Raw genomic sequence first — 25,116 nt, 5'->3', positions numbered from 1 at the left:
CTCAATCTGGGGCTGAGGCTTTGGGCTTACTTCGCAGATCAGCTTGCGGTCCCCAGAGACAATGACGTAGTAAGTGGGATGCTGACTGTTGGGACTGTAGCATTCAGATGCGTGATTCCACATGCTTATCCCGAACAACGCCAATGTCAAAGCCGAATGCCGGTGGGCGAAGGGTTCATGCTCAATGACGCAAACTAGCAAGCTGGAGTCGGCACTTAGATCCGGACCATGGTTGCTACCTGCCGGACCGACAGGGGCGCGACCGACGCCGCAGCGCAATCTGCGCGGCGCCTGAAGTCTGACATTGACACAGGATTCCGGCGAACGGCGCGACAGCCCTGATGGAACGTACAATCACCTTGTCCAGTGCCGCAGCTGCTTTTGACATGACTCGCCGGTCATTCTAAAGCAAATCGAGGGCAAAGGAACGCCGATCTGTCTCCAAGATTTCGCAGGGTGGGTGTTTCCCGATTGTGATATGGCACGCATGCTTTTCGCTAAGTCGAACTGTGTACATGCATGACGGCGCCTAAACAGACCAGAAACGCCAGGAAGGGAGCGCCTGCGCAGTGGTGCCTGGCCCGGCCGATCAAGTCATCGACCGTGGCGGAACGTACTCTTTCAAGTTGCGCGTGGACGATTCCGACCCATTATCTTCATCCCCATATTCATCGCGCCGTCTAGAGGTGACCTTGGTTTGAACTATCTTTGTGATTCCCGTTGCGGTGGTTTGCTTCTTGCAGCCGTCCGAAGATGCTTCGACATTGTTGCGATAACCAGAAAAGGGGTCGAGGGGCTGCCCATTGGCGCCGGTTCGAACTCCAGAGCCCTCGTCTTGGAAGAAACCTCTGGCTCGTTTGGAATGCTGTAGCTCTGTTCCGTCTGCGTAGTATTTATTGTCGGAGCTGGCTTGAACGACCTTGACGATGAGTTCGGCGATGTTCATCTCGATGTGAAGCTTCAGAATGTAGACGAGGGGGTGGAACTGAATGTAACTGGAGTATTGGTGGTCAGCATGTGCCTGCAGCAGAAGAGCTTGGTTGAGCCAAGGCTAAGCGTACATGGTACCGTTTCCGATTGACATGCTGCCAATCAGAATTACCTGAATTGATAATCGTTAACAATTGTTGGCCAGTTCGCGACTTCGTCTTGCACTTACGTCAAGCCCCATTGAGACTGCCACCATGAAGATGTTGAACCTGAAAAGCGGCGTGTACTTCTGCAAGCCGTTTGCAATCAACCTAGTCCGGACTAGGTAAATGAAGTAGAAGTTGAGGGCAGCGTCGACGATGAGGAAGATGCCCTTCTCGATCCGATCCCAAATCTCGTTGACATGGATGTAGGTTTCGGATATCTGGAGGCGAGCGGGGATCCAGATGCAAAAGACACTGATGTTGACCAAGCCTAGGATAACGGCCACTATCCATTTGATCTTTGTGGCACGTCGTCTATCGATCATCAAGAGTGCAATTCGGTTGATGATGATCCCGCAGATGCATTGGATCTGAATAACCCACAGGCATACTTGGTCAAGTTGATTAGCGAAGTCAAGAATAGATAGTGAGGGAGCGAGGTTGTCCTACGCAAAGAGAAGAATACCCAGAAGCTACATTGGCGTCGTGGTTAGCGATGCACGGATGAAACAACAACTACATGGTACCCGTACCTTGCCAGCAGAATGCCCTTGAGAAACAGCCACGAGATGACGCCAATTGCGGTGCAGACAGTCCACTCCGCCCATATCATGACGATATATGGATTAACTCGACCTGACCGTTTCCATGACTTCCTGGTTTGTCGGACACACTTAACGCAACTGAACATACCAGCCGCCAAGGAGAACCCCCAAATGATGCTCGCAATCAAGAGGTCATCGACGGATGGCGCAGAGACCTTGTACCACTCCGGGATCAGAAAGCCGGCCATGGTTGAAGGGTGAGGAACGAGGCTCTTCACACGGGAGATTCGGAGCCCATGTGAGTAGACTGAAGGGAGAGCTGCCCACCGGGGTGGAGCGGTCCGGATGTCGCTGGATTATGTAGTCGCTGAGGAAAGCGGCAGATTGAGTCCATCGGCACTTGAGTTTCAGGAGACAGCGAGTTTCTCCCCTGTGCTTCGTCGCATTCTTTGGCGTTTCTGCCGTTGCAGAGTGGAAGATCTTTGCAAGCAGCAAAGGGACGGCGTCGAGGTTGAGTTGAAGACAGGGCGCCGATCTCTGCTGGGTCTGGTATACGCCTTGTCAAGGGTCGATACAAGACTTGACGCCCAGTAACCCCAGCCCGGGCCGCCTGCCGCGGTACAGACATGTTCGGGGCTAGTTCCACCTTTGGTATCGTCCGAACGTGCGCAGTGCTCTCAGAACCGCCCCCCAAGCCCTGGTTTTCCTGGCCCCCAAGGCTCATCAGGGGACATTGATTCCTTGGGTTTTTTTGGAGTGCAGGATGTCGGATCCCAGCAACCTGGGTGCTAGGATGCCAGGGCACGCATAATGGCTTGTGAATGGAGCAATTTCCAACGCCTTCGCTAACCATGTTGGTGTTAGCAAGTCTTGCCCTTCCGTCCCCAGCTGTGGAGCACGAGTTCCCTTGCGGGAAAAAGAAAAGGCTTCAACCGTCAGATACAGCTGTCAGAGTGATCGTCGGGCACGCCGTTGACAGCCAGTTCATGATGATCCCGCAGTTGCCGCCCGGGACACTTTCTCCTCGCAGGTTGGCTGTTGTCCAGGCTGATTTCTGTTCCACGGCCGCCACGTCCCGGGTGCCGTTCGCGCCACCCCCGCCGCGTTCCCGGTCCAGCGGGAAGCGGGAATTCCCGCCGGGCCTCTGCGCTCCACGTCCCCATTGACCGGATTCACTCAATGCGAACTCATTACTGGACGAGAAGTCGATAGCCGCTCGAGTCTCTCACGACTCATGCCACGACCGTGTATAGTCTAGGTCGTCTTGCCACTGGCAGGGGCAACAAATCGGCGTGCTGCAAGCCGCTTTTTGGCTGACTTGTGCAAGGTAACGGAGCAGACTCCTCCTGTGGCGCTCACCTTGGTCCAACCCTGAAGCCTACAAGAACGCAGAATGAAGATCCATAACGCGGGGTTATCGTCTGGGGTAGGGAGGCGAAGACTCATCCAAGAGTCATGCTAAGAGGAGGCGTTGCAGGGGGGAGCCTGTCAAGGTCGGCGGGCAAATTCCAAAGTCGCAACAGAGCTGTCGGCACTGATATTGCAATCAGGTTCAAGATGCTTGTGTGCGTCTTGGGTGAATGTGATTGAGCCGAGGCTGGGCTGTTGAAAAAGCCAGACCGGCACGGCTCCAGATACCTGGCTTGCATGCTGCCGTGCATCGTTCCCTGCTTTGCGGGAAAAGGGCCGGCAAGATTCGACATGTGGGGTGGCGTACCCTGGATGAAGGAGCTGGAGCCTTGCTTCCAGGCAGGTGCGCGCAATGGCCCTGAGTTGTGCTGGACGGACACAAGGGCTGCCATCAAGCCTGGGCGCATCATCAAGGGATCGCAGGGGCCCCCTATTTCGAACTCCCGCTGACTAGCACAGCACTGCCATACCGGAGATGCGTCTTCACGGCTGGCACCCCGCTACACTAAATGTCTGGGCATCCCTGTCAATAATCGGATTTGCCATGTATTGCTGAAGAAAAGGCACAGCGGGGGACGTTGCGGCAGATGCATGCTCAGACAGGGGAAGATTTTGACGCCAGGTCAGCAACATCTGTACGGCTAATATTTTGCGACGGATTGCGGGAGAAGGCATCTGCCGTCTCGGGGGAGCGCCGCGAGTGCAACTTCCATCCGTCTTATGGACATGGTACAGGGTTACTTCTCGACGTGCCGTTTCATCCCCGCTCCATAACCCCTGGTTAGTGCGAAGGGTGGGAAGCGAAGTGGTTGCGCGCGTGCAGGGCAGTCCCGGCAATTCGTCTTCAAGACGGGCCCGCCAGTTGCGACCATTGCGAGAGCGACGGCCAGGCCCAAGCCCCCGGTGGCCGTGAGAAATTGCGGGCGCAATCGCTGCCCACATTCCGCGATCGGCGATTAGGGGACATGGAGGCTTTGACAAAATGAAAACTCGACCGCGCGTTGCAATCTGCGCAACTGCGACACCGTCGCTGTGGACCACTTGAGCCAGGCTTGTGCTGATGCGACGATGCGTGTCAGACCTAACGGTTTTGGTATGTCGACGCCTCACCTCCGGGACGTTTGCGACATAAAGAGACATGCTGAACCCCGCAGATGTCTTCTATTCGGCGTGGAGTCCAAGACTTGCGCACTCGAGAGACGCGTCAGTCGATAGGCTGGTGTGTCTAGAAGGCGAGTGAGTGTAATGAACGCGAAGACGAAACTTTTTTGCAGAATATTGGTGCGTAGAGCACAGAACCAGATGAGCAAGGTCAAGACGACAGGTGGCGCACATGGAATTGGGTAATATCGGACAGTCTCTCCCCGTGGGCCATGACGTTCAGCAGAGCAGCCATGCAGGCCGCACGTGTCCCTCGGCCACGGCGCAAGCCATGCACGTCGTGCACTTGTGCATTCGTACCTAGAAGGGATGGCTCTGCTACTGTCTCTGTTGAGATTGACTGCATTTGCGTTCAGCTACAGACACCCACGCCAGAGTTCTTGACGGAGCCGAGCCCGAGATATCTCTACGGCCACTATGTGATTGGCCCCGAGCCCTAACCATCTACCGTTCCCGGCGTATTATTCCAAAAAATTCGGCCGTCAGACATCGTAGCGAACGCATACTCCATGTCGGAGACGGTATGGCTCGTGTACCTTCGGTGCATGCTCGAAGAAAAGGCAGTCTAAGTGGAGCTCGTGGGCGTATTCACAGCAGGCAATATGTTCCCCGTTGCTATATGATCTGTTCGAGAGCGCTGAAAGCTTTCCACTTAGTCAGAACATCACAGACGACTTTCGATCGGATTCTTCGCGATAAAGAGATGTCTGTAACGAAGACGTTTGACAGTTCACGCTTCGCTTGTTGTCATTGGCGGCTGGAGACGGTTATCTGCGTGCTTCGGGGGCCAGAATTTGGTTCAGGCTAAGCTCCGTCATGCTGAGCGGATTGGGCAGTGGCCGGCATATCCCCAAGAAAACAAGGAACCTGTACTACTAGCGATTCTTGAATGCATGAACTTATTTGTGTCGCTGCACTTCAAATTTGCCAGTGTCAAGGGCCAACGAAAATAGTGACGACAAATCGTTCTTGGCCCCTCCTGTGCTATGCGATGACATGCTGTTCGAGCACAAAAGTCAACTTGTAAATGCTGACTCGAGCCACGACTTTCCGTCTAGCTCGGTCCGCTCGACTGTCCTCAAGGGAGATGGCCTGCAAGGGCAATACGGCATCGTCCAGTGTGCGTTAACGGGTGCGAGGACATATGACGGCTGGTCAACTGTACACTCGCCAGGTTTAGCCAACAGCACTACACATTTAATACGCGCATATCTACAAGGTTTGGTCATAGTAAACATCATTTGAGTGCTGGACCTCGGCTGAATTGTGGTTCTTTAAATCACGGAAAATTACCGAATTAGACATTCGTAGGTTTTATTGGCAACCCCTTTGTTACTTGGCGAATGGACAGAATACACCCAGGCTGGCGTACACCACAGCCCCGGAAACAGGTGTGCACGGGTGACATTGCTCCCCTCTACGGGCCCATCCCTAGAGTTGCTGGTGCTACATGCCGCAGAACTGCAATGATGGAAGAGGATCTGATTGAACGTCTTCTCACCAGTGACAATCGGGTGCAATGATACGCAGAATGATGGCGAGCGGGGGCGGCTCTTCAGATACCGTTTGAAAGCAGGCTTTGGATGGCTCTTAGTCAATTGGCAAGACTACTAAGAAGTTACGTTACTACCCATGCAGATATTTGCAATCAGCATTGTCTCATATCCAAAGCGGCAACGTGCTGGTTCCTTGCGAAGCTGTGAAGAGCGAGCGCTCGCCTTGACGGATGAAACTACATGAACGACTACAGTTTGGCTCGTGCCTCGCGGATGCCACAATATTGGCAGATGATGCGTTCTGTAGTCTTCTCCTGGACTCGACGCCGTGGGCAGTCTGGTTGGAATTCTCTGCGCTGTCGACCACCCCGGGCTTCGTATGCAGCCATCGCATCCCGATGCGGCTGGCACCATCTCTCTGGTATTCCTCCACAAAACCACCGAGAGCGGCAGATTGTACATTCCCTGAAGAAGCGAACCGTCAGACACATCTTACCGAATTGCTTTGACACTAGACATTAGGCTTGGGTCCTGGCGCGCAAATTTGCAGCTTAGTCAAGGTTAAGAGCGTATGATTTTGGTCGTTTGGGAATGGAAAGATGGGAAGAATACCGCAGCTCTTTGCGGATAGGGGTAGCCTTTTATAGGAGATCGATAGTTCAAGTGAGTCACTGCCTTCCATAGCCTGTAGCCAAATCAAGGTACTATTTGGCCCTCATTCTGCAGTGACTCTATGCTGCGAGCTAAAGTGCGTTGTGCAAGTGGATTTTGCTCCCGCCGGGAAGACGATCTACCAACACTAGACGCGCAACAACCACTCTGCGTAATTCTTCCGGATGCTATTGTCGTATCGCCTCATACGAAATCTTATCTGAACGTCCACGAAGGTTGGCAGCTAGCCATCGAATGCTGTCGCACATCTTGTAGAATTAGGACGAATGTGAACTGGCTCCTCGAAAAACCCGGGCGCTGCTCAGCTTGCATGCACTTCGTATGCACCTTGCAACAACTGCATACCTTACTCCTCCTTGACGGATCCTGCGTGGAACATCTTAAAACGGGTGTTGTCTGCCTCAAGATGATCCATTGGATACCTCATCCGCCGGTGCGTCTTGGCTTCAATGCTCAGATCTGGGCTGACAAGGCAGGCTCGTCAACAGCTGTCATGGTGCTGAGTATGGGAGGAGAAAAATATGATGCCGAGGACAAAACATGGCTGGGATTGAGAGCGAGGGATCTTAGCTAGTATATTGAAGAAGTTAAGAGCCAACAGAGCTTGAAGAGCCCGGAGCATCTCTGGAGAGATTGAGACAGGTGAAGTGAAAATTGCGAAGGGCATAGAATGCTGCGATAGAGAACATGGAAAGTAGCTGAACTCATGTCTAACAGAGCAGTCTCTAGTTGAAACAATAAAGCTGTATATGTACATGCGTGAAGCCGCAGGGAGTATGTGATGAAAGACCTGCAGCTCCGGCGCCTTTCGTCGCCAACGCTATCGCGCTGGACTTTTGCTATAAACAGATGCTGATGCATACACCCATGCAAATACCGCCAAATGCTTAGTCCGTGACGCGAATGTATCGGTACGGCTTGGACGTGAACTTGCCGTCCTTCCAGCCCACCTCGCGCACGTGCGCCACACAGCCAGCGCTGCCGCGGCACTCGAGGGTGTTGTACTTCTTCTTGGTCTTGTCGGTGAAGGACTTGAAGAGGGTAACGTGGCCAGCAGCGCCACCGGTGCCGGGTCCGAGAGTGCCGACCAGGTCACCGGGCTTGATGTCGCTCCAGGAGATGGGCTTGGCAATCTCGGGGAGGCTGACGGTGGAGTAACCGGGGGAGTTGGCGTGCAGTGCCATGGAGACGAAGCCGGAGCAGTCGGTGCGGTAGCGGCGGCCCTGAGGGTCGGGGTAGGTCTTGCTCATGGAGTAAGGGATGTGGCGCGAGACCCAGTAGTTGGCTCGCTGCAGGATCTCCTTGCGGCTGATCTTGCCATTGTAAGAAGATCCGCCGGATGGGGGCTTGCTGCCACCGCTGCACTCTCCGACGACCATGCCGGAGGAGCCCGTCTTGACATAGAAGTCGGAGACGTAGCAGTTGTCGCTGGTCTTGTCCCAGATGGTGGAGCCGGAGATGCTCTCGCCGTTGGCCTGGCAGGTGACCTTGACGTCGGTGCCCTTGGCGTAGGTCTTGACAACCTTGCTGTCGGTGCCGGGGCCGGCGCGGCAGTTGACATCGTTGCCGGTGATGGGGTAGGCGCTGACGAGCGGGAGCACCGCCGCCAGGGAGATGGCGAATGACTTCAGCTGCATGATTGCGGAGGCTCGCCGAGCGTGTAAAACAAGTGTGATGTTTTTTGTGCCGCGCGGTGTCGACTGTTCAGAGGATGAGAGGCAGTGAGCTTGAGAAGTATCGTGGAAAGACGGCGGCGTTGGGCCATCTTTTATGCCTTCTCGTGGTCCAGGCGATCTGGGCCCTCACAGCTGGGATCAAAGTGGCCATCGCTGTTGCAGCTGGAGCCCATGATGCCCTGCTTACCATCAGTCGAAAGCATCGCCAAGTGGTGTAGTTGGTGATCTCCGGTGGGGCTGAAGCCTGTTCCTGCATGTTGATCGCCAAGCCCGGCCGGGGTCTTTCAGCGTGCGGACCCTAAAAATACACAAGGCGGGGGCTAAATTTGGCCTTGTTTGGTGTAAGACGGACGAACCTGGCCCATCTCTGACGCAAATCGTTATTACCCTGCCGGCGCGCCTCTATCGCAACTCCTTCTAAAAACTGACCAGACGCTTTCAATGTGGATACACTGTGGCCCGCCATCGGGCGAGCCGAAGTGCCATATTACGGTGCGATGGGCAATTAAATGCCGTTCTGGGGTGTTGCGGTGTTCGAATCGGGGCGTCACTGCGACGAATGGACGGCCGGCCAAGGTCACATATGGGCTAATAATAAATCTGCCGCCACTTTCTGCCTCTCTCGGAGCATCATACGGCTGCATGACAACTATCGTGAAGAAACAATAGCCTGCAGGCCTGTGTTGCCTCCGTTGCGCTGACCTCTTCGCCGTCATTGTGCGCCAGCTCGTTGGCTCAATCCGCCCCTTAATCAACCGGGAAACACCAGTCTCCGCTGGTCACTGATCGCCTGAGGGCTGGCTTCATGCATTTCTGAAAATAGCACTATAGTGCAGAGAAAAGAGTGCACGCGCCTCCATTTTCAACTTCTCTGCTTGCCTGCTCAAGTTTGCAGTGGTTGAACTTGATGCACTTTCAATCGTGAGGTCAAGGACACGGACGATTGAAAGTGCAACAAAGAACGAATCACGATCTCGACAGCGCCCAATTGTGGCGATTAATCATGATGCCAGGTGCTCTCTGGGTGCTGCATGATAAGGTGGCAACGGAGAGCCAGCTACCAGACATGTATCTAGGGTAAGTGGCATATCTTTGAGGCCTGGGCTGAACGCAACATGAGCGTGTAGAGTGAGGAAAAGAAGTCATTGAGTGTAATCTCATCCATTTGTACGGCTGCCATCTGTGACATTTAGATCGGGTATTTAGGGAGCGTTGCTCTCCCCCGATGAGCGCATTGCCTGTGCTGCTGAGAGACTGGTCACTGGGCCTGTGAAGAGGCTCTACCGCCACAACCTGTGTCCGGTCACGTTGCTTCGAAAGCCACCTCGGCCAGAAGCGAAGTGTGGCGCGGGGTCTGGCCAAGCTGAAGGAGCCTGTGGCGAAGCTCGGAAGGCGGGTCGAAGACTGGAGCCAGCCAAGCCTGCTGAAGTGCCAGACATTCTTCCGCGTCAAGTTTAGCCTCCAGCTCCAACTCACTCCGTGAGCGTCTTGGTCGACGTCACCGTCTCCATTGCGCCAGAGCTGACTGCGGGGAACTGAGTTTTAGCTGCTCTTGGCCTCAGGCACCATTCCGTCGAGCTGTCGCAAAATGTTTGCAGAGTAAACTATCGCGATACATCATTCGCACGCTTCAAGCCTACGTACAATTGCACTCGGAAGCAGCCGAAGCAACACCCGTCCCGCACCGTCTCACCTGACCAACCTGCAGCAAACATGCCTGCCGCCATCCCAACCACGACGTCCGTCGTCGAGAGCGTCGTCGTCAACGCCCCGCTCTCGGCCGTCTGGCACCTGATCAAGCTTCACAACTTTGCTGACTGGTGGTCTGCCCTCAAGAGCTCAGAGGCCGTCAAGGGTGTCAGCGAGGAGACCGACGTCGTCAAGTGGACCTTTAAGGACGGCGCTGTGGTCGAGATTAAGCAGGAAGCGCACAGCGTATGTCTACCGACCACGAGCACGACGTCATCGCCACATGCATCAAGGGCACCACACTAATATTAAATTGCACGCAGACCATCGACCACTACATCACTTACAGTGCCATCACCTCATCCCCTGAGGTGTCCTACAGCTCCATCCTCAGCACGGTCCGCTGCTGGCCCGTGACCTCCGGCAAGTCGGCCAACGGCACGTTTGTGCAGTGGACCGCCAACTTTTCTGGCGACGCAGACGCCGGTGAGTGCACTGTTACACTGTCCCTGTTTTCGTTGACGATCAGTTCGCCAGCGTTGCTTTCTGTGCCTGCAAATCACTGACTGCCATGCAGGGGTTATCCAGGACGCCAGGTACAAGCGACAGGAGGGTCTGGCTGACCTGGCGCGTGCCGCCGAGCGATAGTGGCAGCTACACTACAAAGAAGACTGGAAGGCTCTGAAGAATATCGACTGTTGGGTACGCGTTTTATGACATGTATGTACGGAGTGTAGTCGTGTCAATTCTACTTGCCCCGTGCTTGGCTTGGTCGATTCCACAACGAACCGTGCCAGGGTAAGCTGAGCTCACGGCTCATCCCCGCAGCGGGAGCCATGCATGCTCCATGTGCCACTTTTTGCCGCCAAGGTAAGCCCCAGCGCCCCCAGATCTCTTGGGCAGGCTTGGCTGGGCGATGGACGGCTCACCACCAGCACGGAGTCACATGAATATCTCTGAGCTTCACGTCGACAGCACAGAGGGCCCTGAGGCAGTAATAAGATGTTCGCCCCCATGGCTTTGGGTATCTCTCGGCGAGAGGATGCCTAAATGCAATCTCTCCCCGTGCAACCAATTTGACAAGCAGCGGCCACGAATGAGAGAGTCGCACTGCATGGGACGGCCACTGTGCGGGCGCCAGTCAAGGCGGTGACACCCCGTTAGTGTCGTATTAGTTGTAACGCATTCGGGCCGAGACGAGGTATGTCGGCTGCGGGGTGCAGGGACGCGGCCCTCGTTGGCCATCACGAGCTCAGTCAGCGATTAGCTCAATGCCCAATGTCACCTGAGGTGAGATCCGTCGCTTGATCAAACGTGGGGGAGCTCCGTTTGCTCCATTGTGGGCGCGCTGCGGGGGCAATTTGGGCGTCTTTCGTCCAGCGTCTAAGGCGCCCCTAATGAAGCTTGGTATTGCACCCTGTTGATGCTGTGTACATCGTGCCGTGCGACCCCTGCCACCCGGCGGGTCTGGCACTGGCCACGGGCCACGGTCAAAGGGCTGAGCTAGGCTGCTCGCGGCCATCATATGTATCACCAAAAGCCGCAACCAACACCGGCCGTGCAGGGCCTGTCCAACGGGAGTGACACGGCACCATCAGGGCGCCGTGTAACGAGAAGCAAGCGACGCGTCTGCATTGGACGAGTTGCGACAGGTGGTTGGATAAAACAGACGGAACCAGGCTTCGGACGGACATGTTGGCAGTGAATCCCCTGGTCTCGACCGTTGGCTGCCTTGCACCTCTTCAGATCGAAGAGATGCGCACCTATCATCGGCTTGCACACATGCAGGGATACATGGCTTATTCATATTCATCCACGGGATCACGCGCGCCAATGGAAAGATCTACATGCGCCTGAAGCGGCAGTGAACCGAACACTGCAGGCCGCGAGTGAAACATAGAAATATGACTATGCGAGCCCGCCGAACTCTGTCAACTTCGTTCCTTATTCCCCTCGCACTCGTGTGACGACGACCGCAAGCGACAAACTCTCCATCATGTCGTCAAACGTCGTGGAGCCGAAGGGCGAGATGCACGAGACGGAGCGCATCGACAGCAAGAATGAGGCCGGCCACCTCGAGCTCAACTCCAAGGTCTTGGCCAATTCGGACCTCATGAACGATGCCGTCGACGGTGAGAATCGCGAGCACGAGCAGGGTCTCTGGGCCGCCGCGAAGGAGCACCCCTGGGCTTGTATGTGGGCATTCATCATGTGCTTCACCATTGTGAGTCTGATCCCCGTCCACCTGCCGCTTCCCGTTAGTGGGGTTCCCGACAACGGCAGCGTGCTGATGATCGCCAGGTCATGGAATCGTTCGACATGTTCTTGAACGGCAACTTTGTCGCGCAGGCCGCCTTTCAGAAGCGATACGGCGTCCTCGTTGGCGAGGGCTGGACGATCGAGACCAAATGGCAGAGTGCCCTCTTCCAGTCTGGTCAATGCGGCGCGTTCCTCGGCGTCTTCATGGCCGGACCCGTCACCAACCGCTTTGGCTACCGCTGGACCACCATCATGGCATTGATCCTGATGAATGCCACGATTTTCGTGTCCTTCTTTGTGAGTAGCCCTTCCGCGCCACTGGAGAGGAGACGTCTTCTGACATGCCGACTCAGGCCCAATCTCTCGCCGTCCTCGTGGTCGGCCAGCTGCTCGAAGGCATTCCCTGGGGTTTCTTCATTGCCAACTCCCCGGCCTACGCCAGTGAGGTTGTCCCTCTCGCCCTCCGAGGTGCCTGCACGGCTACGTTGCAGATGAGTTGGTCCATCGGCGGCATCATTGTCGCCGCCGCGACCCTCGGCTATAATTCACGGTCCGATGAGTGGGCTTGGCGAGCGCCTCTTGCGCTGCAGTGGATCTTCCCTGTAAGGCGCGCACAGATCATCTCATGCATGCGCAGTAGCTGACCCGGCCAGACTCCACTGCTGATTCTCATCTGGTTCGCCCCCGAGTCGCCCTGGTGGCTCATCCGCCGCGGACGCAAGGACGAGGCTCAGCGTTCCATCGAGCGCCTCGGCTCCAAGTCCCCCGAGCACACCCAGCAGACCCTTGCCATGATGGAGCGCACTGTTGAGATCGAGGCTCAGCAGGGTGGCGCCCCTACTCTCATGGACCTCCTCAAGGGCACCGACCTGAGGCGAACCATCATCACTTGCTTGATGTACGCGTCGCAGAATTTTGCCGGTAACCTGATTGCCAATCAGGCGACATTCTTTTTCGAGCGTGAGAAATCCCCCCTTCAATGAACAACGGCCAAGCACCCGTGACTGACTCCGCTTGCAGAGGCTGGTATCTCGCCGGATCGAGCTTTCGACCTCAACCTCATCAACTCGTGCCTCCAGTTCATTGCCAACGCGCTGTCCTGGCCGCTCACCGCGTGGTTCCGTCGCCGAACAATCTATCTGTATGGCACCGCGGTCAATGTCACGCTGTTGATGATCCTCGGTATCGTCGCTTCCATCCCCCAGACCTCGGGCACCAACTACGCGCAGGCCGTTCTGGGCATCATCATCTCGTTCGTCTACGCCGGTGCGCTCGGACCCATCTCCTACACCATCATTGCCGAGACGTCGACGGTTCGTCTTCGTGCGCTGAGCACCGGTGTCGGACGTGCCGCCTACTACGTCGCGGAAATTCCCATGATCTACCTTGCTTCGCAGCTGCTCAACCCCACGGGATGGAACCTCGCAGGCAAGTGCGGCTACGTCTGGGGAGGCACTGCCATCGTCTGCTGGATCATGGCCTACTTCTTCCTTCCTGAGCTCAAGCACCGCTCGTACCGTGAGGCGGACATTCTGTTCAACCGCAAGGTTCCCGCCCGGAAGTTCAAGTCGACCATCATTGATGTTAAGGACAACGAGTAAGACGTGGTACTGCGCAAGGGCGACGGGCAGAAGAAACTGTGCTGAGCTGCAACGGTGTGACGATTGACCAGAGAATCCGTATTTCGGTTCATTGAAGCGCAGGGGCCAGTCGAGCGTGCGTTGGGGTCTGTTTAATTGGAGCGGTAGTGGGACGCAAACAGAGCAAAAGGGGCTTCGGACATGGAGCCGATGCGTCTTCCATGAACGCTTCCACACAGGGCAGCTAGATCACTTAACCGATAATACAACGATGCATGAGCCAGAGACCTTTTGCAACGGTAATTGGACCGAGGCTTCAGCCCGCGGTTGGCTGGAAGCTCTGCAAGTTGACGCGCAGTCACCGCGTCTCCAAGTTGGAAGTCTTGTTTGGAGCCAACCCCACGATTTAATCCCCGACTCCCCGCATCCCCGCGGCGGGCTTAGCCGCGCGAATCGCAGCGCCCGCACTTGGCAGCGGTGGTGGACGCCACTGTGGGGGTTTGCCCAATGCTTGCTGACCCCCTTTCTCCTCATGCCTCGCGCTGTCTGAGTGGACCGGCTATCTGCTCGCCCGTCGATGCACGGAGCCTGTCTTGCCCCTGTTAGGCCTGTTCAATCTGGCTTTCCGCCGTCTTCTCCTCAAGGTACTGGGACACCATGGGATCCTTGGCGGTTCTCTTATCTTGCCACCAGACAACGCAGATCCACAAAGCCAGGCTGACAGAAACGACAACCATGGTGATTGTGCCCTTCCAGAAGCCCTGGGACTGGTCAGATCATTCTCCCGACTCGTTGGCAGAAGGCATCGGGAATGGGTGACTAACTGTTCCAGCATCGGTTGCTGGGTACAAGGCAATGCCCCAGAAAGCGTACAAGACGGATGAAGCACCTGACACGGGCTTTGTTAGCATGCGTCGCATCGGCGGCAAGGATGGAGGAGTACATACCGTTCATGGCATACAGAGTGATAGCACGTGCTGCGTCGTCGCCATCCCTTGATAGAACCTTGCTTGCCCAGGTGAACACGACGGGCTGGATCATGTACGCCACTCCAGCGAGATCTGCGCACACGTGGTTAGCACCGAACGCCACATCGGTCGCCGACAAGAGCCAAGGGTGTGAAGGCCCTCACAGTACGCGGCCATCTTGGCCCCAGTGGTCACCTGTGACCAGCAGAGCAGTATGATGCAGCTGATGATTTGCGCACCGCAAGCGAAGAAGCCGTATGGGGAATACACACCGGTGCCGTCAATAGCGACGGAGGTGCACAGCGTCATGACGATACCTGCGCTGGAGTTAGCGACTGCATATGGCTTGAAAGTGAGATCCCGTCAGAGCGGGAGACAAGCCCTGACCTATAGCTGTGATGCCCAGCGGGTAGGTGTTGTTCTGCGGCACAGTGAACTCCCCCGACGCGCGCATCCACAAGACCATGCAAGTTTGTGTAGAGAAGGCTTCTAGCGCGCCGCCGATCATCCAAAAGATGTTGAAAATCCAGCTTGGTGAAAGAGTCAGCGGGAAGCGTGAGCCAAAGGAAAGCGATAGAAATGCCCATACAAATTCGGAGTAAAGAGGACCTTCTTCAGCAGAGGAAGCCCAATGTTGTGTCCTTCTGGGTTCTTGGGAGGCAGGCGGCTCAGTGCAAGCTCTCTTTCATGGGGCTTGAGATAGAACGCCTTCGTTGACTCTGGCAGGTCAGGGAAGAAGGCAAAGCCGAATATGGCCACCGGAATGGTGATGATACCGTCGATGATGAATGACTCGACAACAGTCAGCTAACGGAGCTCGAGCGCGCAGGTCTGTTCACGTACCCATCGCCAGCCAGGCAGACCAGCCAAGCCGTTCATCGTTTTCCAGATAGCCGTCATCAAGAGGCCTGGGATAAATGGCGCTGGGGTCAGTGAAGGTCACAGAGATTGCAGGGTTTCTCAGAGGAACTCACCGGCAAACATGGTTCCCGCCATTCCAGAAGCTTGGAAAAGACCGATTCGCTTGCCAACTTCTGGTCCCTTGTACCAACTACCGATGATGTATTGCGTTCCGCTGTAAGTCGACGCCTCAGCGATGCCTTGTAGGAAGCGGACGGCTGCTAGCTGGGAGAAAGTATTGCACGCCGCGCAAACCATGGTGAGCCCGGCCCAGAGCAGCGTCATGAGAGGGAACCATATTCGCGGTGCAACTTTCTGTATAACGAGGCCGTGTGGAACCTGACCGACGATATCTGCGCAACTGAGCTTCGAACATGTGTCGTAGGGATTGGGGTCGTCATACAGCCAACTATAGCGAAGTCAATAAGCTGGTCTCGGCAAGCGCGGACTGGTTGTGAGAATTGACGTACCGGACAAACAAGTGACCAATAGATTGTATTCGTTGCCAGTCAGGCCAACGTCTTCTCTCATGCCGGACACATAGGCGTTGGCAAGGACCGCTCGGTCTGTCTCATTTAGCATTCAATGCTCATCGTCCAGGTGACAAATTCCTGGCAGGTTGGGAATGCTGACCCAAGTAGTTGAAGAAAAAGGCAACGCAGCAGTAAGTCTGTGTCGGCCGTCAGCTGTAGTTTCGGTCTCAGGGACTTTGAGGATCGGCAACGAACGAGAATGAAGAAGTCTATCTTTCTCAGCAGCTGATTTGAGTTAGCTTCGTGAAGATTATCTTGCGTGCATTTTGCATCCTAACGATGAGGGAGTCGGGAGTGAAACCTTTCTCTCTTCTGGACTGTCGGGCGCTTCGCCCCAAACGGCGATGCGCAGTTGATGAAGCTTGGCTCCCATTGTCACTAAGCGGCTTTGATGAGCAAAGGCTGCATTAGGTTTCGAACAACTTCCAGAAAAGAAAAGAAAAAGGTCTGCGAGTCGCGATCCAGACTCGTTTGAGGAACAATTGTGACAATTCTCAACGGCGATCGTCAAGACGCTGCACGGGGTTGGGGGCTAGCTTGTACTAACTTGGACACCCCGCGTTCCAAGCTCCGGGGAACGGCGACAGCGGGGGAGGAAAACCGGGGTACTGCTTACACTACCGATCATGCCGAACACATGTCGGTTAAGCCTAAACGGTTCCCCGAGTTCCAATGCAACCTGAGCCGGCTGATAAGCCGAGTCGGCAAACTATGAGACAGCGAGAACCGGATGGTATTTACGCCGAGCTCTTTGCGTACGCCTTGGGCTTCAATGTTGAGCAATCCGTGTGTGCCTTACTTGGCGTCGCTAGCAGGAACTTGCCAGGTTCATCAAGTGCTGGTCGACTGTTGCCCAGCTCATAAGATGTCGACAGAATAGAGAGTCAACCATCGCGTACCATCTCAAACTCGCATGATGGTACAATGGCGCCTTACGGATGTCTAGCCGGAAGACGAGGACGTGGGAGGCTCAGTGCCGCGGAACTCAACCTATGACCGGAGCCTGTGCCAGTAGTTCGTTTCAGATGAACCTTTTATTCCACAATTAATGACCAAAGCGCAATTTTTGCCAAGATATATCATGGCAAGGGAGCTCATCAAGTACGCTGGGAATGAGCGTACGGGTTCGCTCACAGGCTGAAGCGGAAAAACCGACGGAAAATGTGTCAGCTTCTACGCTTCTGATCCACAATCTGCGCAACGTGACTTCGTTTTCAACAAAGCGGGCCATATGCCGATCGGCAATCCGCTCCGATTCCCGGAATCCCGGATGCTTGGAGCGACGCCTGACAGGTCTCAGACGACAGTTCAATGTCAATTCCAGAGTGACAGCCAACCGGACCTCCAAACTTCACCACGAAACACGTCTGGTCTGTGATCTTCGCGCCCCGACACTCATCGTGTGCTTGTAGCTGTCAAGATGGTCACGATGAAGGTCCTGGGTTTGAACTGCGGAACGAGCATCGATGGTAAGTTAGCACTACCATGGAAATATGCTGTCAATCTCAAGAGAGCTAGTTCAACGTATTAAGAAAGTTCTAGGGATTGATGTAGCTCTTTGTCAAATATCGTCAAAGCCGTCATCTGGCGATGTCTCGATCGAATTATTATCGTACACTGAGGTGGCGGTGAACCCAGACCTTCGGGCTCAAATCCTCCGCCTGTGCCGTCCGAACCAGGCAGATGCGGGTACTACGCTGGCCGAGATTTGCGACCTCAACTTTGCCCTGGGGAGGCAGTTTTTCCGTGCCGTACGCGAATCTGGGGTAGACTTGGACCAGGTCGACGTTATTGCCAGCCACGGCCAAACGCTCTGGCATCAGCCCGAGGGTGACCATCGATCAACCCTGCAAATGGCCGAGCCCGCAGTCATTGCACATGATACCCAAAAGTGAGGCAATGGCGTTGACATAGTACGTGAACAGCGCGCTGACTCCTCGAACTCGCTGCAGGACGGTAGTGAGTGGCTTCCGCGTCGCAGAGCTTGCTGCTGGACGTCAAGGTGCCCCGCTTGCTGGATTCTTCGAAGCCGGCCTTCTTTCACACCCTGAGAAGACGAGGATCAGCCAGAACATCGGAGGAATTGGTAAGACTGTCCAGCCTGGATTATGCTGTGCTGCTGGGTGCACCGATGCGTTTTCCGAGCGCTGACTTGAGAAACTCAGGCAACGCCTCGGTCCTTCCGGCAACAAACCTGAAGACCTCTATGCCAGCATCGACCTATGTGGCCTTTGACACAGGGCCCGGAAATGTCCTGATTGATGCAGCGATGCGTATTATCAGCAACGGCGAGCTGCACTATGATCACGACGGAACTCTTGGGATAGAGGGTGAGGGTAGCATCAACTCCGCCATCGTGGATCGCTACTTGGACTCGGAGCCATACTTCCAAGCACCGCTGCCCAAGACGACCGGCCGCGAGCTGTTTTCCGACGATGTGGCAAGAAAGCTTGTGGAAGAGATGCAAGGCATGGGGATGGTTCCTGCGGCGATCGTCGCGACCATCACTCGGATTACGGCAGAGTCAATTGCCCGGGCCTACAAGCGCTTGGTCATGCCGCTGCTGGGCGAAGGCAAAAGTATTGACGAGATTTACATCTGCGGTGGAGGCGCCCACAATCCCAATATCCTCAAGCACCTGCAGGCCGAGTTCCCGGAGGCTCAAGTCATGAAGCTCGACGATGCTCCCATGAAACTCGACCCAAGCGCCAAAGAAGCTGTGCTATTTGCCTTGCTCGGCTTCTTAGCCGTCTCTGGGAGGAGAGTTCCAATTGCTGGTTGTGCAGAGACGACATCTCCCGCGATTTTGGGAGTTATAACGCCAGGGGCGAATTACCATCAAATCATGAAAAGCGTAGTTGCTGATGAGGACTTTGGCTCTGACAGGGTCCTTGGCCGCATTATCATGTGATGGCAACAGATAGCTTCAAGTGCCTAAACTACATAGCTTGAGGAAATTATGACTGTTACAAGCGAATGGTTCCATATGCGACGTATCGGAGCACATGCGCGGCCTTGGGACCTGACGGCACATCAAGCGAGTGCCCCACGGACAGGTACGAAACGATATTGGTTACGTAAACTGACGTTCGAGAATGGTGTTGAACCATTCCAGTCCCTATTGCTGATGTGACCACGAGCCCACCTCTTCAAACAATCCTCCCGAGCGCACACAATAATACACTTCTCGCCTCCTCCGGGCTTATGGAGCATTGTTGCTGAGAGCGCCAAGTGACGAATCCGTCTGGGCGAACCAACACCGCGTCCCGTTCCCAGATGAGTCGACAATGGCTTTCCTCTGGCAGCCAGAGCTTTTTGAGAGGTGCGGCGAGAGATCTCGCGGTGTCGACGAAAAGATTACCGATGGTTCCAGATGGTGAGAAGTCGACGAGAGTGAAGCCTGAGCCGTACAAGTCCATGATACTGGTCTTGCCATCAGAAAGGAAGACGTGCGGTGCGCGGCAGCCCGGCCATGTGGACGGATGAACTTTGCGCATGTCCCACTCCGGCTCAGGGCCGTCAGGATCCGACATGTTGATAGCCGAGCTCGCGTAGCGGTAATCTAGGACAACACCTTCGAGATCGTGCATCAGGAATGCTTTGTCTACCTCGACTTTTAGTTCGGCCCGAGCGCGATCTCCATCCTCACCGGAGGCGTTTATTTTCTCGGCGCCTAGTGTAAACGCTTTTGACATCATGGGCACAAAGTATGTCTGGGCCACATGCTCGGATGTACGGACCATGAGCTGTACAGTCGGCATTCGCTCCGCATTGTACGACTCTAGCAGCTTGTCGCCGCCGTGGCCGCGGAGGTACGCTGCGAGCTTCCAAGCGAGATTGAATACATCTTGCACGCCTGAGTTGAAGCCGAAACCACAGACGGGGGTTATCGTGTGAGCTGAAGCGCGGGTGTTCGTCAGTCTCTGGACTCAATTGCGAAGGTGCAGACGTGCCGAGCGCCATCAAATAGCGGAGCAGTCGGTATAGCGGATTGGTTGTACGCACCAGAATCGCCGGCAAGAAAGACTCGGCCTTTCTGGGATCGGAAAGTATCCGCTATGCCATAGTAGAGCTTCCACGATCCCGTTCCAAGCATAGTGCCAATTCGTACCGGGAACGGCTTTCCTGTCAGCCCCCCAAGTATTTTTGCTACAAACCCCTCGGGGTCAGTTATGGGCTCGAGATCGGCGTCCGGTGGCAGGATCTCGACCACAGTATATGTGTCGATCTCGTCCTGGGGGACTACGGCACCACCGAAGAACAAGGCGTGCCAGAACGGGCCGAAGGCACGCAGTTTGTCGGCATCTGGGGTCTTGAAGTGCACGTATCGGGCTTTCGTTGGGCTACAGGCTGTGAGCAAACACCAACAGGGCGACGAGACAGGGTGCTACTATGGAGACTCACTGCGATCTTCGTTCCATCTGGATGCCTACGCTGGCACGGACGGCGCTCCCTGCGCCGTCACAACCGATGACGTAGCGGCTCTTGAAGACAACTGCATCGCCGGCATCATTATGAGCCGTCGTCCATACTGCTGAGTCAGTTTCCTCGACATTGACCACGGAGTATCCCCAGAGGTCGGTGATGAGCCGTTCAGACTGACACAGCCTCTTCAGTTCCGCCTCAATGACGGATTGCATTTGTCGAATCCTCGGTTCGCGAGCCCAAGTACCGTCATTCTCTTCCGCTGCTTGTTTGCGATCTTCCGTCGGACTCTGGCGCTTCTTGATCGTTGTGCTACAATTAGCAACTGCCGCAAATGAGAGGGCCTGCACGCACGAACCCAGGTTGAGATTGCATGGCCTCCAAAGCCTGTAGCCCAGACCTCGTTGAAAGGGTGCTTCTCTGGAACGGCAAGTGGCCTCAGGATGCGATCCAAACCGACCGACCGATAGATCTCCGCCGTTCGGCTGTTCGTGTACTCCATCTTCGGAAGAGCAGTGGTGGTATGGCTCTTTTCGATGAGCATACATGGTTGTCCGAGCTGAGCCAGCAGCCAGGCTGTGAACAAGCCGACCGGCCCGGCGCCAACGATCAAGACATCTGTCTCGTACTGGTGCTTTGGCGTCTCCATATTTGCGTAGTGTAGTTGATGGTTTGCAGCAAACCCTGCATGTAAAAGGTTGGGCCGCCAGCAGCTTTATAAAATCACGGCAGGACTTCATCTCATGTCTGCTCGGTCCGCTGTAAGCATATTATGCCACGGCTCAATGTTTCTAGACATCGAAGTCAGATCTGATCCACGCTAGTGCTGACCACTCAGACTATTCGCTTAACCATGTTGGCAAATCCTACCGGGCGGGTGCCCCAGCTGGGTGCCTCGGCCAAATTGCCACGGTATCAGTGGTACGCGCGCTCCGTGCCATATCTACATGTAGCTGACGTGAAGAGTGTAGTGGCTTGATCATCAACTTGATGGCCTCACTTGGTTCCTGTTTGTCTTCCCAGCTTACATGTAAGTGCAGTTCAGTTGCGCGAATCCGTGGACGACCTCGCGTCAGCTCTTCGACACATCCTATCCGCACAATGTAAGGCTCGTCATTGCACCAGCCAAGTTGTGTTCCTCGAATAAATCAACCTGCTAGGTGGCTTAAAGCAAGATGGAAGTCGAGGCCTCGGCGAATTGGTCCTTCCCGCGCGGGTACAATAAGCCCAGTTCCCGGCCCACTCATAGGGTCGTTGACGCTGCTCTGACGCGCGGCTAATTATAAATAGTGACAACCTTTGAGCCCATCTCGGCTTGATTCACACCTCCATTGTATCGTTTTGCCCTTTCTCATTACTCACGCCGCGCGGGCTGTCAGCAAGGGTACGTATGTATACCTCAACGTCGGCTGAATGCCACATGTAGGGGATGGCGCGCACTCTGAATGAGTCGTGATGTGAGACGTGTCTTTAGATGCACCTGTCATAGAATTTAGGCTGCATGCTACACGTTCCCGAAAGTCCATCGGTTTCACAGAACTACTAAAGGAGATCAGTGGGCCTCGTGTCAATGAATCGCGTACCAGGACAACAAATCCCTCATCTGGGACTCCAATATCCGACAAGCGGGAGCTGCAATAACATTATAAATTATGTGATGCACCATAGCTTTCTGTATGTAACTGGGACCCATACGTGACTGCAACGAAGCACACTAGCGACGTCTCCTGTATTGCCGGTAGCGCTTGATTTCACCTCTCAGATCACTCCCACAACCTTGAGATCCAGCTCAATCGTCGGGGTGCCTTCGAACTTCTCGGGCATCGCGTACGTAAAGTTCCAATACTCGAAGTCGCGGTTGGGCGACGATTTTCCTCCGCGCTTGCCGGCAAAGGACAAGGTATACTTGGGGTCAACGTTGCCGGAAACGCTGACGTTCAAGGCCTGCATGTCCTCCCAGCCTGTCACAGTAGGCTTGTCTGCAAAGGTGCCAACCACAAAAGTGAATATGGAGCTGGCGTTGCCGTGCGGGTACGACAGACTGAGCTTGTTGGGGGAGACCTTGACGTCCATAGCCATCTCTGTCGGCCACATCTGTTGAGAATTGTCAGTCGCCAATGTAGCATGACAGCCAGAAGCTGGACCACCCGCAGGCAACTTACGGAGATGAACGAAACCTCGCGGCCCGTGTTCCACTGAATTACGGCTGGATTGAAAGACTCTGGTCCTCTGCTAGGACCGCCCACGACAGTCTCGTCGAACGATTGGGCACCGATGGTGAGGTCTTCGGACAGCCAGGTGGTGATGTTGCGTGAGGTGATGTCAAAGGGCGGGGCGTATGCGCTGGTCGTATAAGTGTGCTCGCCGCTGAACTTGGAGAGCCTGGAGACGGCATCCTTGGAGATCAGGCTTTCTTGCGTACTGGCAAGCGCGGCGAAGAGCGGTGCCCAGCCGTAGTCGCCCATGTGCGACATGATCTGTGGCTACTTGGATGTCAGCAGCTGACGTGGGGTGGCTGTGTCGCTGTTCACGCGCTGGTGAATTTGAGGTTGAACTCACATTGGCGGCTAACGACGACTTGTCTTTGCCGATGAGGGTCCATATCCACATGCCCATGAGGGCGACATAGCGATTCATGTCGTACCCATAGGAGCGGTCCCAGGGACCGGCAATGTTCTTCATGCCGGGATGCCACATCTGAGAGACGGTGTCCCAGGTGGTTGCGACCATACGAGGGGCATTCTGGGCCATTACCGAGTCCTTCGGGAGGTACTTGCTCCAAAGAACGAGGCCGAAAAGGGACACGCCCGTGTATGTCGCCGAGTTAAACTCGGACAAGGTACCGTGCAGGTCGAAAAGATCGATAATGTCCTTGGCGTCCCTCTCTGCGCTGTTGGTGATGTTCTTGTCGTTGAGGCGACGCCCCGTCCAGCCCGAGGTGAGCGCGCGCATGATGGCGGGATTGCTATACGAGGGGTAGAGGTTGTCCTTGAGCTTGTCGAGGTGGCCGAAGCGATACTCGTCGCCCTTGGTCGCGTTGTGCAGGGACTCGACGATGAGCTTCTGCGTATCCTTGCTGAGGATATGGGGGAACTCCTCCATGCACATGACCAGAGTGGTGCCGACAAAGCCGCGCGTGTTAGGGTCCCAAGTCCCGTAGATCTTGGGAGGGTACGACGCGGATCCAGGGTACGGCTCCTCGGGCTCCTGCTGGTAGTCTCCGTACCTGGCGTGCCGGTTAGGGCAATGCAATTGTCTCGAAGCCACAAGTGAGAAGACTTACCATTCCTCGGATTCGACCTTGTACTGGGCGCCGATGATGTTGCGGATGATCTTCTCTGCCTCGGAGGCGTCGCTGCCCTCATTGCGCGCGAGGAGGCCAAAAGCATACCACATCGAGCCACGGGTGTCATGGCGCATGGCTGCCGTGGCGCTGCAGTCGTACTGATAGCCCGCCTCATAGTCGTAGATTGTGTCAAAGTACTTCATAGACTCGGTGAAGAGCTGCCGGGCGTTTGAAGGCATCGACTTCACGTAGGAGTTGGACATGGTCGGCCAGGCCCGGCCAAGGCCAAGCAGCCCCAGAGTCACGGTCGGAAGCAGCAGACGCATTATGGACGAATCTAATTGGGCCAGTAGGATTGAATGCGTGAGTGATATGCAGCCTTGTAAATGGACCTGTTGGGGGTTCTATCCCACCGGAGCGGTGATCCCCCGCAACCTTTTAAGTACAGCAAAGACATCGCCATGTCTGAGAGGTCGCAACGGTAACTGGGGTGGATCATGCCACCTTGCGAGCCGTGAGGGGGTTAGTCGGCGACCTGCTTGCCTGGCTATCCGGATGGTGATGTGATTGTCCGTTTGCCATGATACGATCGGACTTTTTGCCAGCTACAGCCCGGAGGCGTGGTGTTGAGTCTTGACTCGCTGTGATGCGCGGCTCCGCAATACGGGCGGGAAAGCCTACTCCACACCTGGAGCCGCGCAAATCAGGCCTATTCTCTCCACACTTTGCGGCCGTGGTGCCGCTGTTTCACGAGCTTCACCGTCCAGCGCGCTTGTAGGTTCTGCCGAAAGAACCCTATTTCCCCCATAGCCTGACCCTGATGGCCGGTATGTCACGAGATTGGGCCCATAGCCGCGCTGACGGAGAATTATCAATGACGATGAGCCTGCCAAGTAAGGCTGGCTAAGCTCTGTGCTGTGGTCACCCACAGTGGGGTGAGGGGAAGAGGCCCAGCAGCTCTCTGGTGATTGCAAAACTCCAAGGATGGCCGACCGAGCGGCGTCGCGGGTGCCTCACGTTAGCCACTTGACCAAGCTACTACGCATAAGGTGCTCATTGTCAGAAGGTCGATGGCCTCTCCTTCCTTGGCGCGTCGTCGCAGCTTTTCTGCAGCGCTAAACACACAGTGACGTTTTTAATGACGTCTGGGTCAGCCACCATTGGCCGGTGGTGGCCTCTCGCCACCAACTAGTGCTGGGGAATGAGTGCCGCGAATCTTGGAATATCCAACTTTTCGGGATCGGTAGTAGACGTATAGTATCACATGCGATGTAGTAATAACTTAGCAGATTTAACAGCTTCATAAGGCTTTTATCCTCCACAATAACTCACATAGTTTTGCTGTGCGTCTTTGCCGACTTCGATTTGAACACGGTGAGAGGG

General features: G+C 55.3%; 8 protein-coding genes across 8 annotated transcripts; 3 read left to right on the top strand and 5 right to left on the bottom strand.

Moving 5' to 3' along the window:
* Positions 1-589: 589 nt before the first annotated feature.
* On the bottom strand, positions 590-1,926 carry PLICBS_004003 (uncharacterized protein; the record flags this gene model as incomplete). The annotated part of the gene is made up of 6 exons (XM_018326785.2): positions 590-995; positions 1,062-1,102; positions 1,160-1,524; positions 1,584-1,606; positions 1,667-1,769; positions 1,827-1,926. 6 exons carry the CDS (start codon positions 1,924-1,926, stop codon positions 590-592), a joined length of 1,038 nt encoding a protein of 345 aa, XP_018175105.2.
* A 5,378-nt stretch (positions 1,927-7,304) lies between these two features.
* On the bottom strand, positions 7,305-8,054 carry PLICBS_004002 (uncharacterized protein; the record flags this gene model as incomplete). Its single annotated transcript, XM_018326786.2, has 1 exon — positions 7,305-8,054. One exon carries the CDS (start codon positions 8,052-8,054, stop codon positions 7,305-7,307), a length of 750 nt encoding a protein of 249 aa, XP_018175106.1.
* Positions 8,055-9,806: 1,752 nt separating this feature from the next.
* Positions 9,807-10,430, top strand: PLICBS_004001 (uncharacterized protein; the record flags this gene model as incomplete). The annotated part of the gene is made up of 3 exons (XM_018326787.2): positions 9,807-10,028; positions 10,106-10,268; positions 10,360-10,430. 3 exons carry the CDS (start codon positions 9,807-9,809, stop codon positions 10,428-10,430), a joined length of 456 nt encoding a protein of 151 aa, XP_018175107.1.
* A 1,348-nt stretch (positions 10,431-11,778) lies between these two features.
* Positions 11,779-13,642, top strand: PLICBS_004000 (uncharacterized protein; the record flags this gene model as incomplete). The annotated part of the gene is made up of 5 exons (XM_018326788.2): positions 11,779-12,006; positions 12,084-12,338; positions 12,395-12,643; positions 12,695-13,001; positions 13,062-13,642. The coding sequence occupies 5 exons, from the start codon at positions 11,779-11,781 to the stop codon at positions 13,640-13,642; spliced, it is 1,620 nt and encodes a 539-aa protein (XP_018175108.1).
* Positions 13,643-14,223: 581 nt separating this feature from the next.
* On the bottom strand, positions 14,224-14,898 carry PLICBS_003999 (uncharacterized protein; the record flags this gene model as incomplete). The annotated part of the gene is made up of 4 exons (XM_018326789.2): positions 14,224-14,382; positions 14,446-14,510; positions 14,569-14,682; positions 14,754-14,898. 4 exons carry the CDS (start codon positions 14,896-14,898, stop codon positions 14,224-14,226), a joined length of 483 nt encoding a protein of 160 aa, XP_018175109.2.
* A 2,544-nt stretch (positions 14,899-17,442) lies between these two features.
* On the top strand, positions 17,443-18,933 carry PLICBS_003998 (uncharacterized protein; the record flags this gene model as incomplete). Its single annotated transcript, XM_018326790.2, has 4 exons — positions 17,443-17,491; positions 17,565-17,913; positions 17,975-18,108; positions 18,188-18,933. The coding sequence occupies 4 exons, from the start codon at positions 17,443-17,445 to the stop codon at positions 18,931-18,933; spliced, it is 1,278 nt and encodes a 425-aa protein (XP_018175110.2).
* A 162-nt stretch (positions 18,934-19,095) lies between these two features.
* PLICBS_003997 (uncharacterized protein) lies at positions 19,096-21,096 on the bottom strand (the record flags this gene model as incomplete). Its single annotated transcript, XM_065600364.1, has 5 exons — positions 19,096-19,140; positions 19,205-19,920; positions 20,028-20,365; positions 20,427-20,746; positions 20,806-21,096. The coding sequence occupies 5 exons, from the start codon at positions 21,094-21,096 to the stop codon at positions 19,096-19,098; spliced, it is 1,710 nt and encodes a 569-aa protein (XP_065456436.1).
* Positions 21,097-22,205: 1,109 nt separating this feature from the next.
* PLICBS_003996 (uncharacterized protein) lies at positions 22,206-23,996 on the bottom strand (the record flags this gene model as incomplete). The annotated part of the gene is made up of 4 exons (XM_065600363.1): positions 22,206-22,541; positions 22,610-22,924; positions 23,007-23,673; positions 23,731-23,996. The coding sequence occupies 4 exons, from the start codon at positions 23,994-23,996 to the stop codon at positions 22,206-22,208; spliced, it is 1,584 nt and encodes a 527-aa protein (XP_065456435.1).
* Between the last annotated feature and the right edge of the window lie 1,120 nt (positions 23,997-25,116).

This window comes from Purpureocillium lilacinum (assembly GCF_023168085.1).
Source record: "Purpureocillium lilacinum CBS 284.36 DNA, scaffold_3, whole genome shotgun sequence".
Lineage (NCBI taxonomy): Eukaryota > Fungi > Ascomycota > Sordariomycetes > Hypocreales > Ophiocordycipitaceae > Purpureocillium > Purpureocillium lilacinum.
The sequence above is the reverse complement of the archived record's forward strand: the minus strand, read 5'-3'. Positions and strand labels throughout refer to the sequence as shown.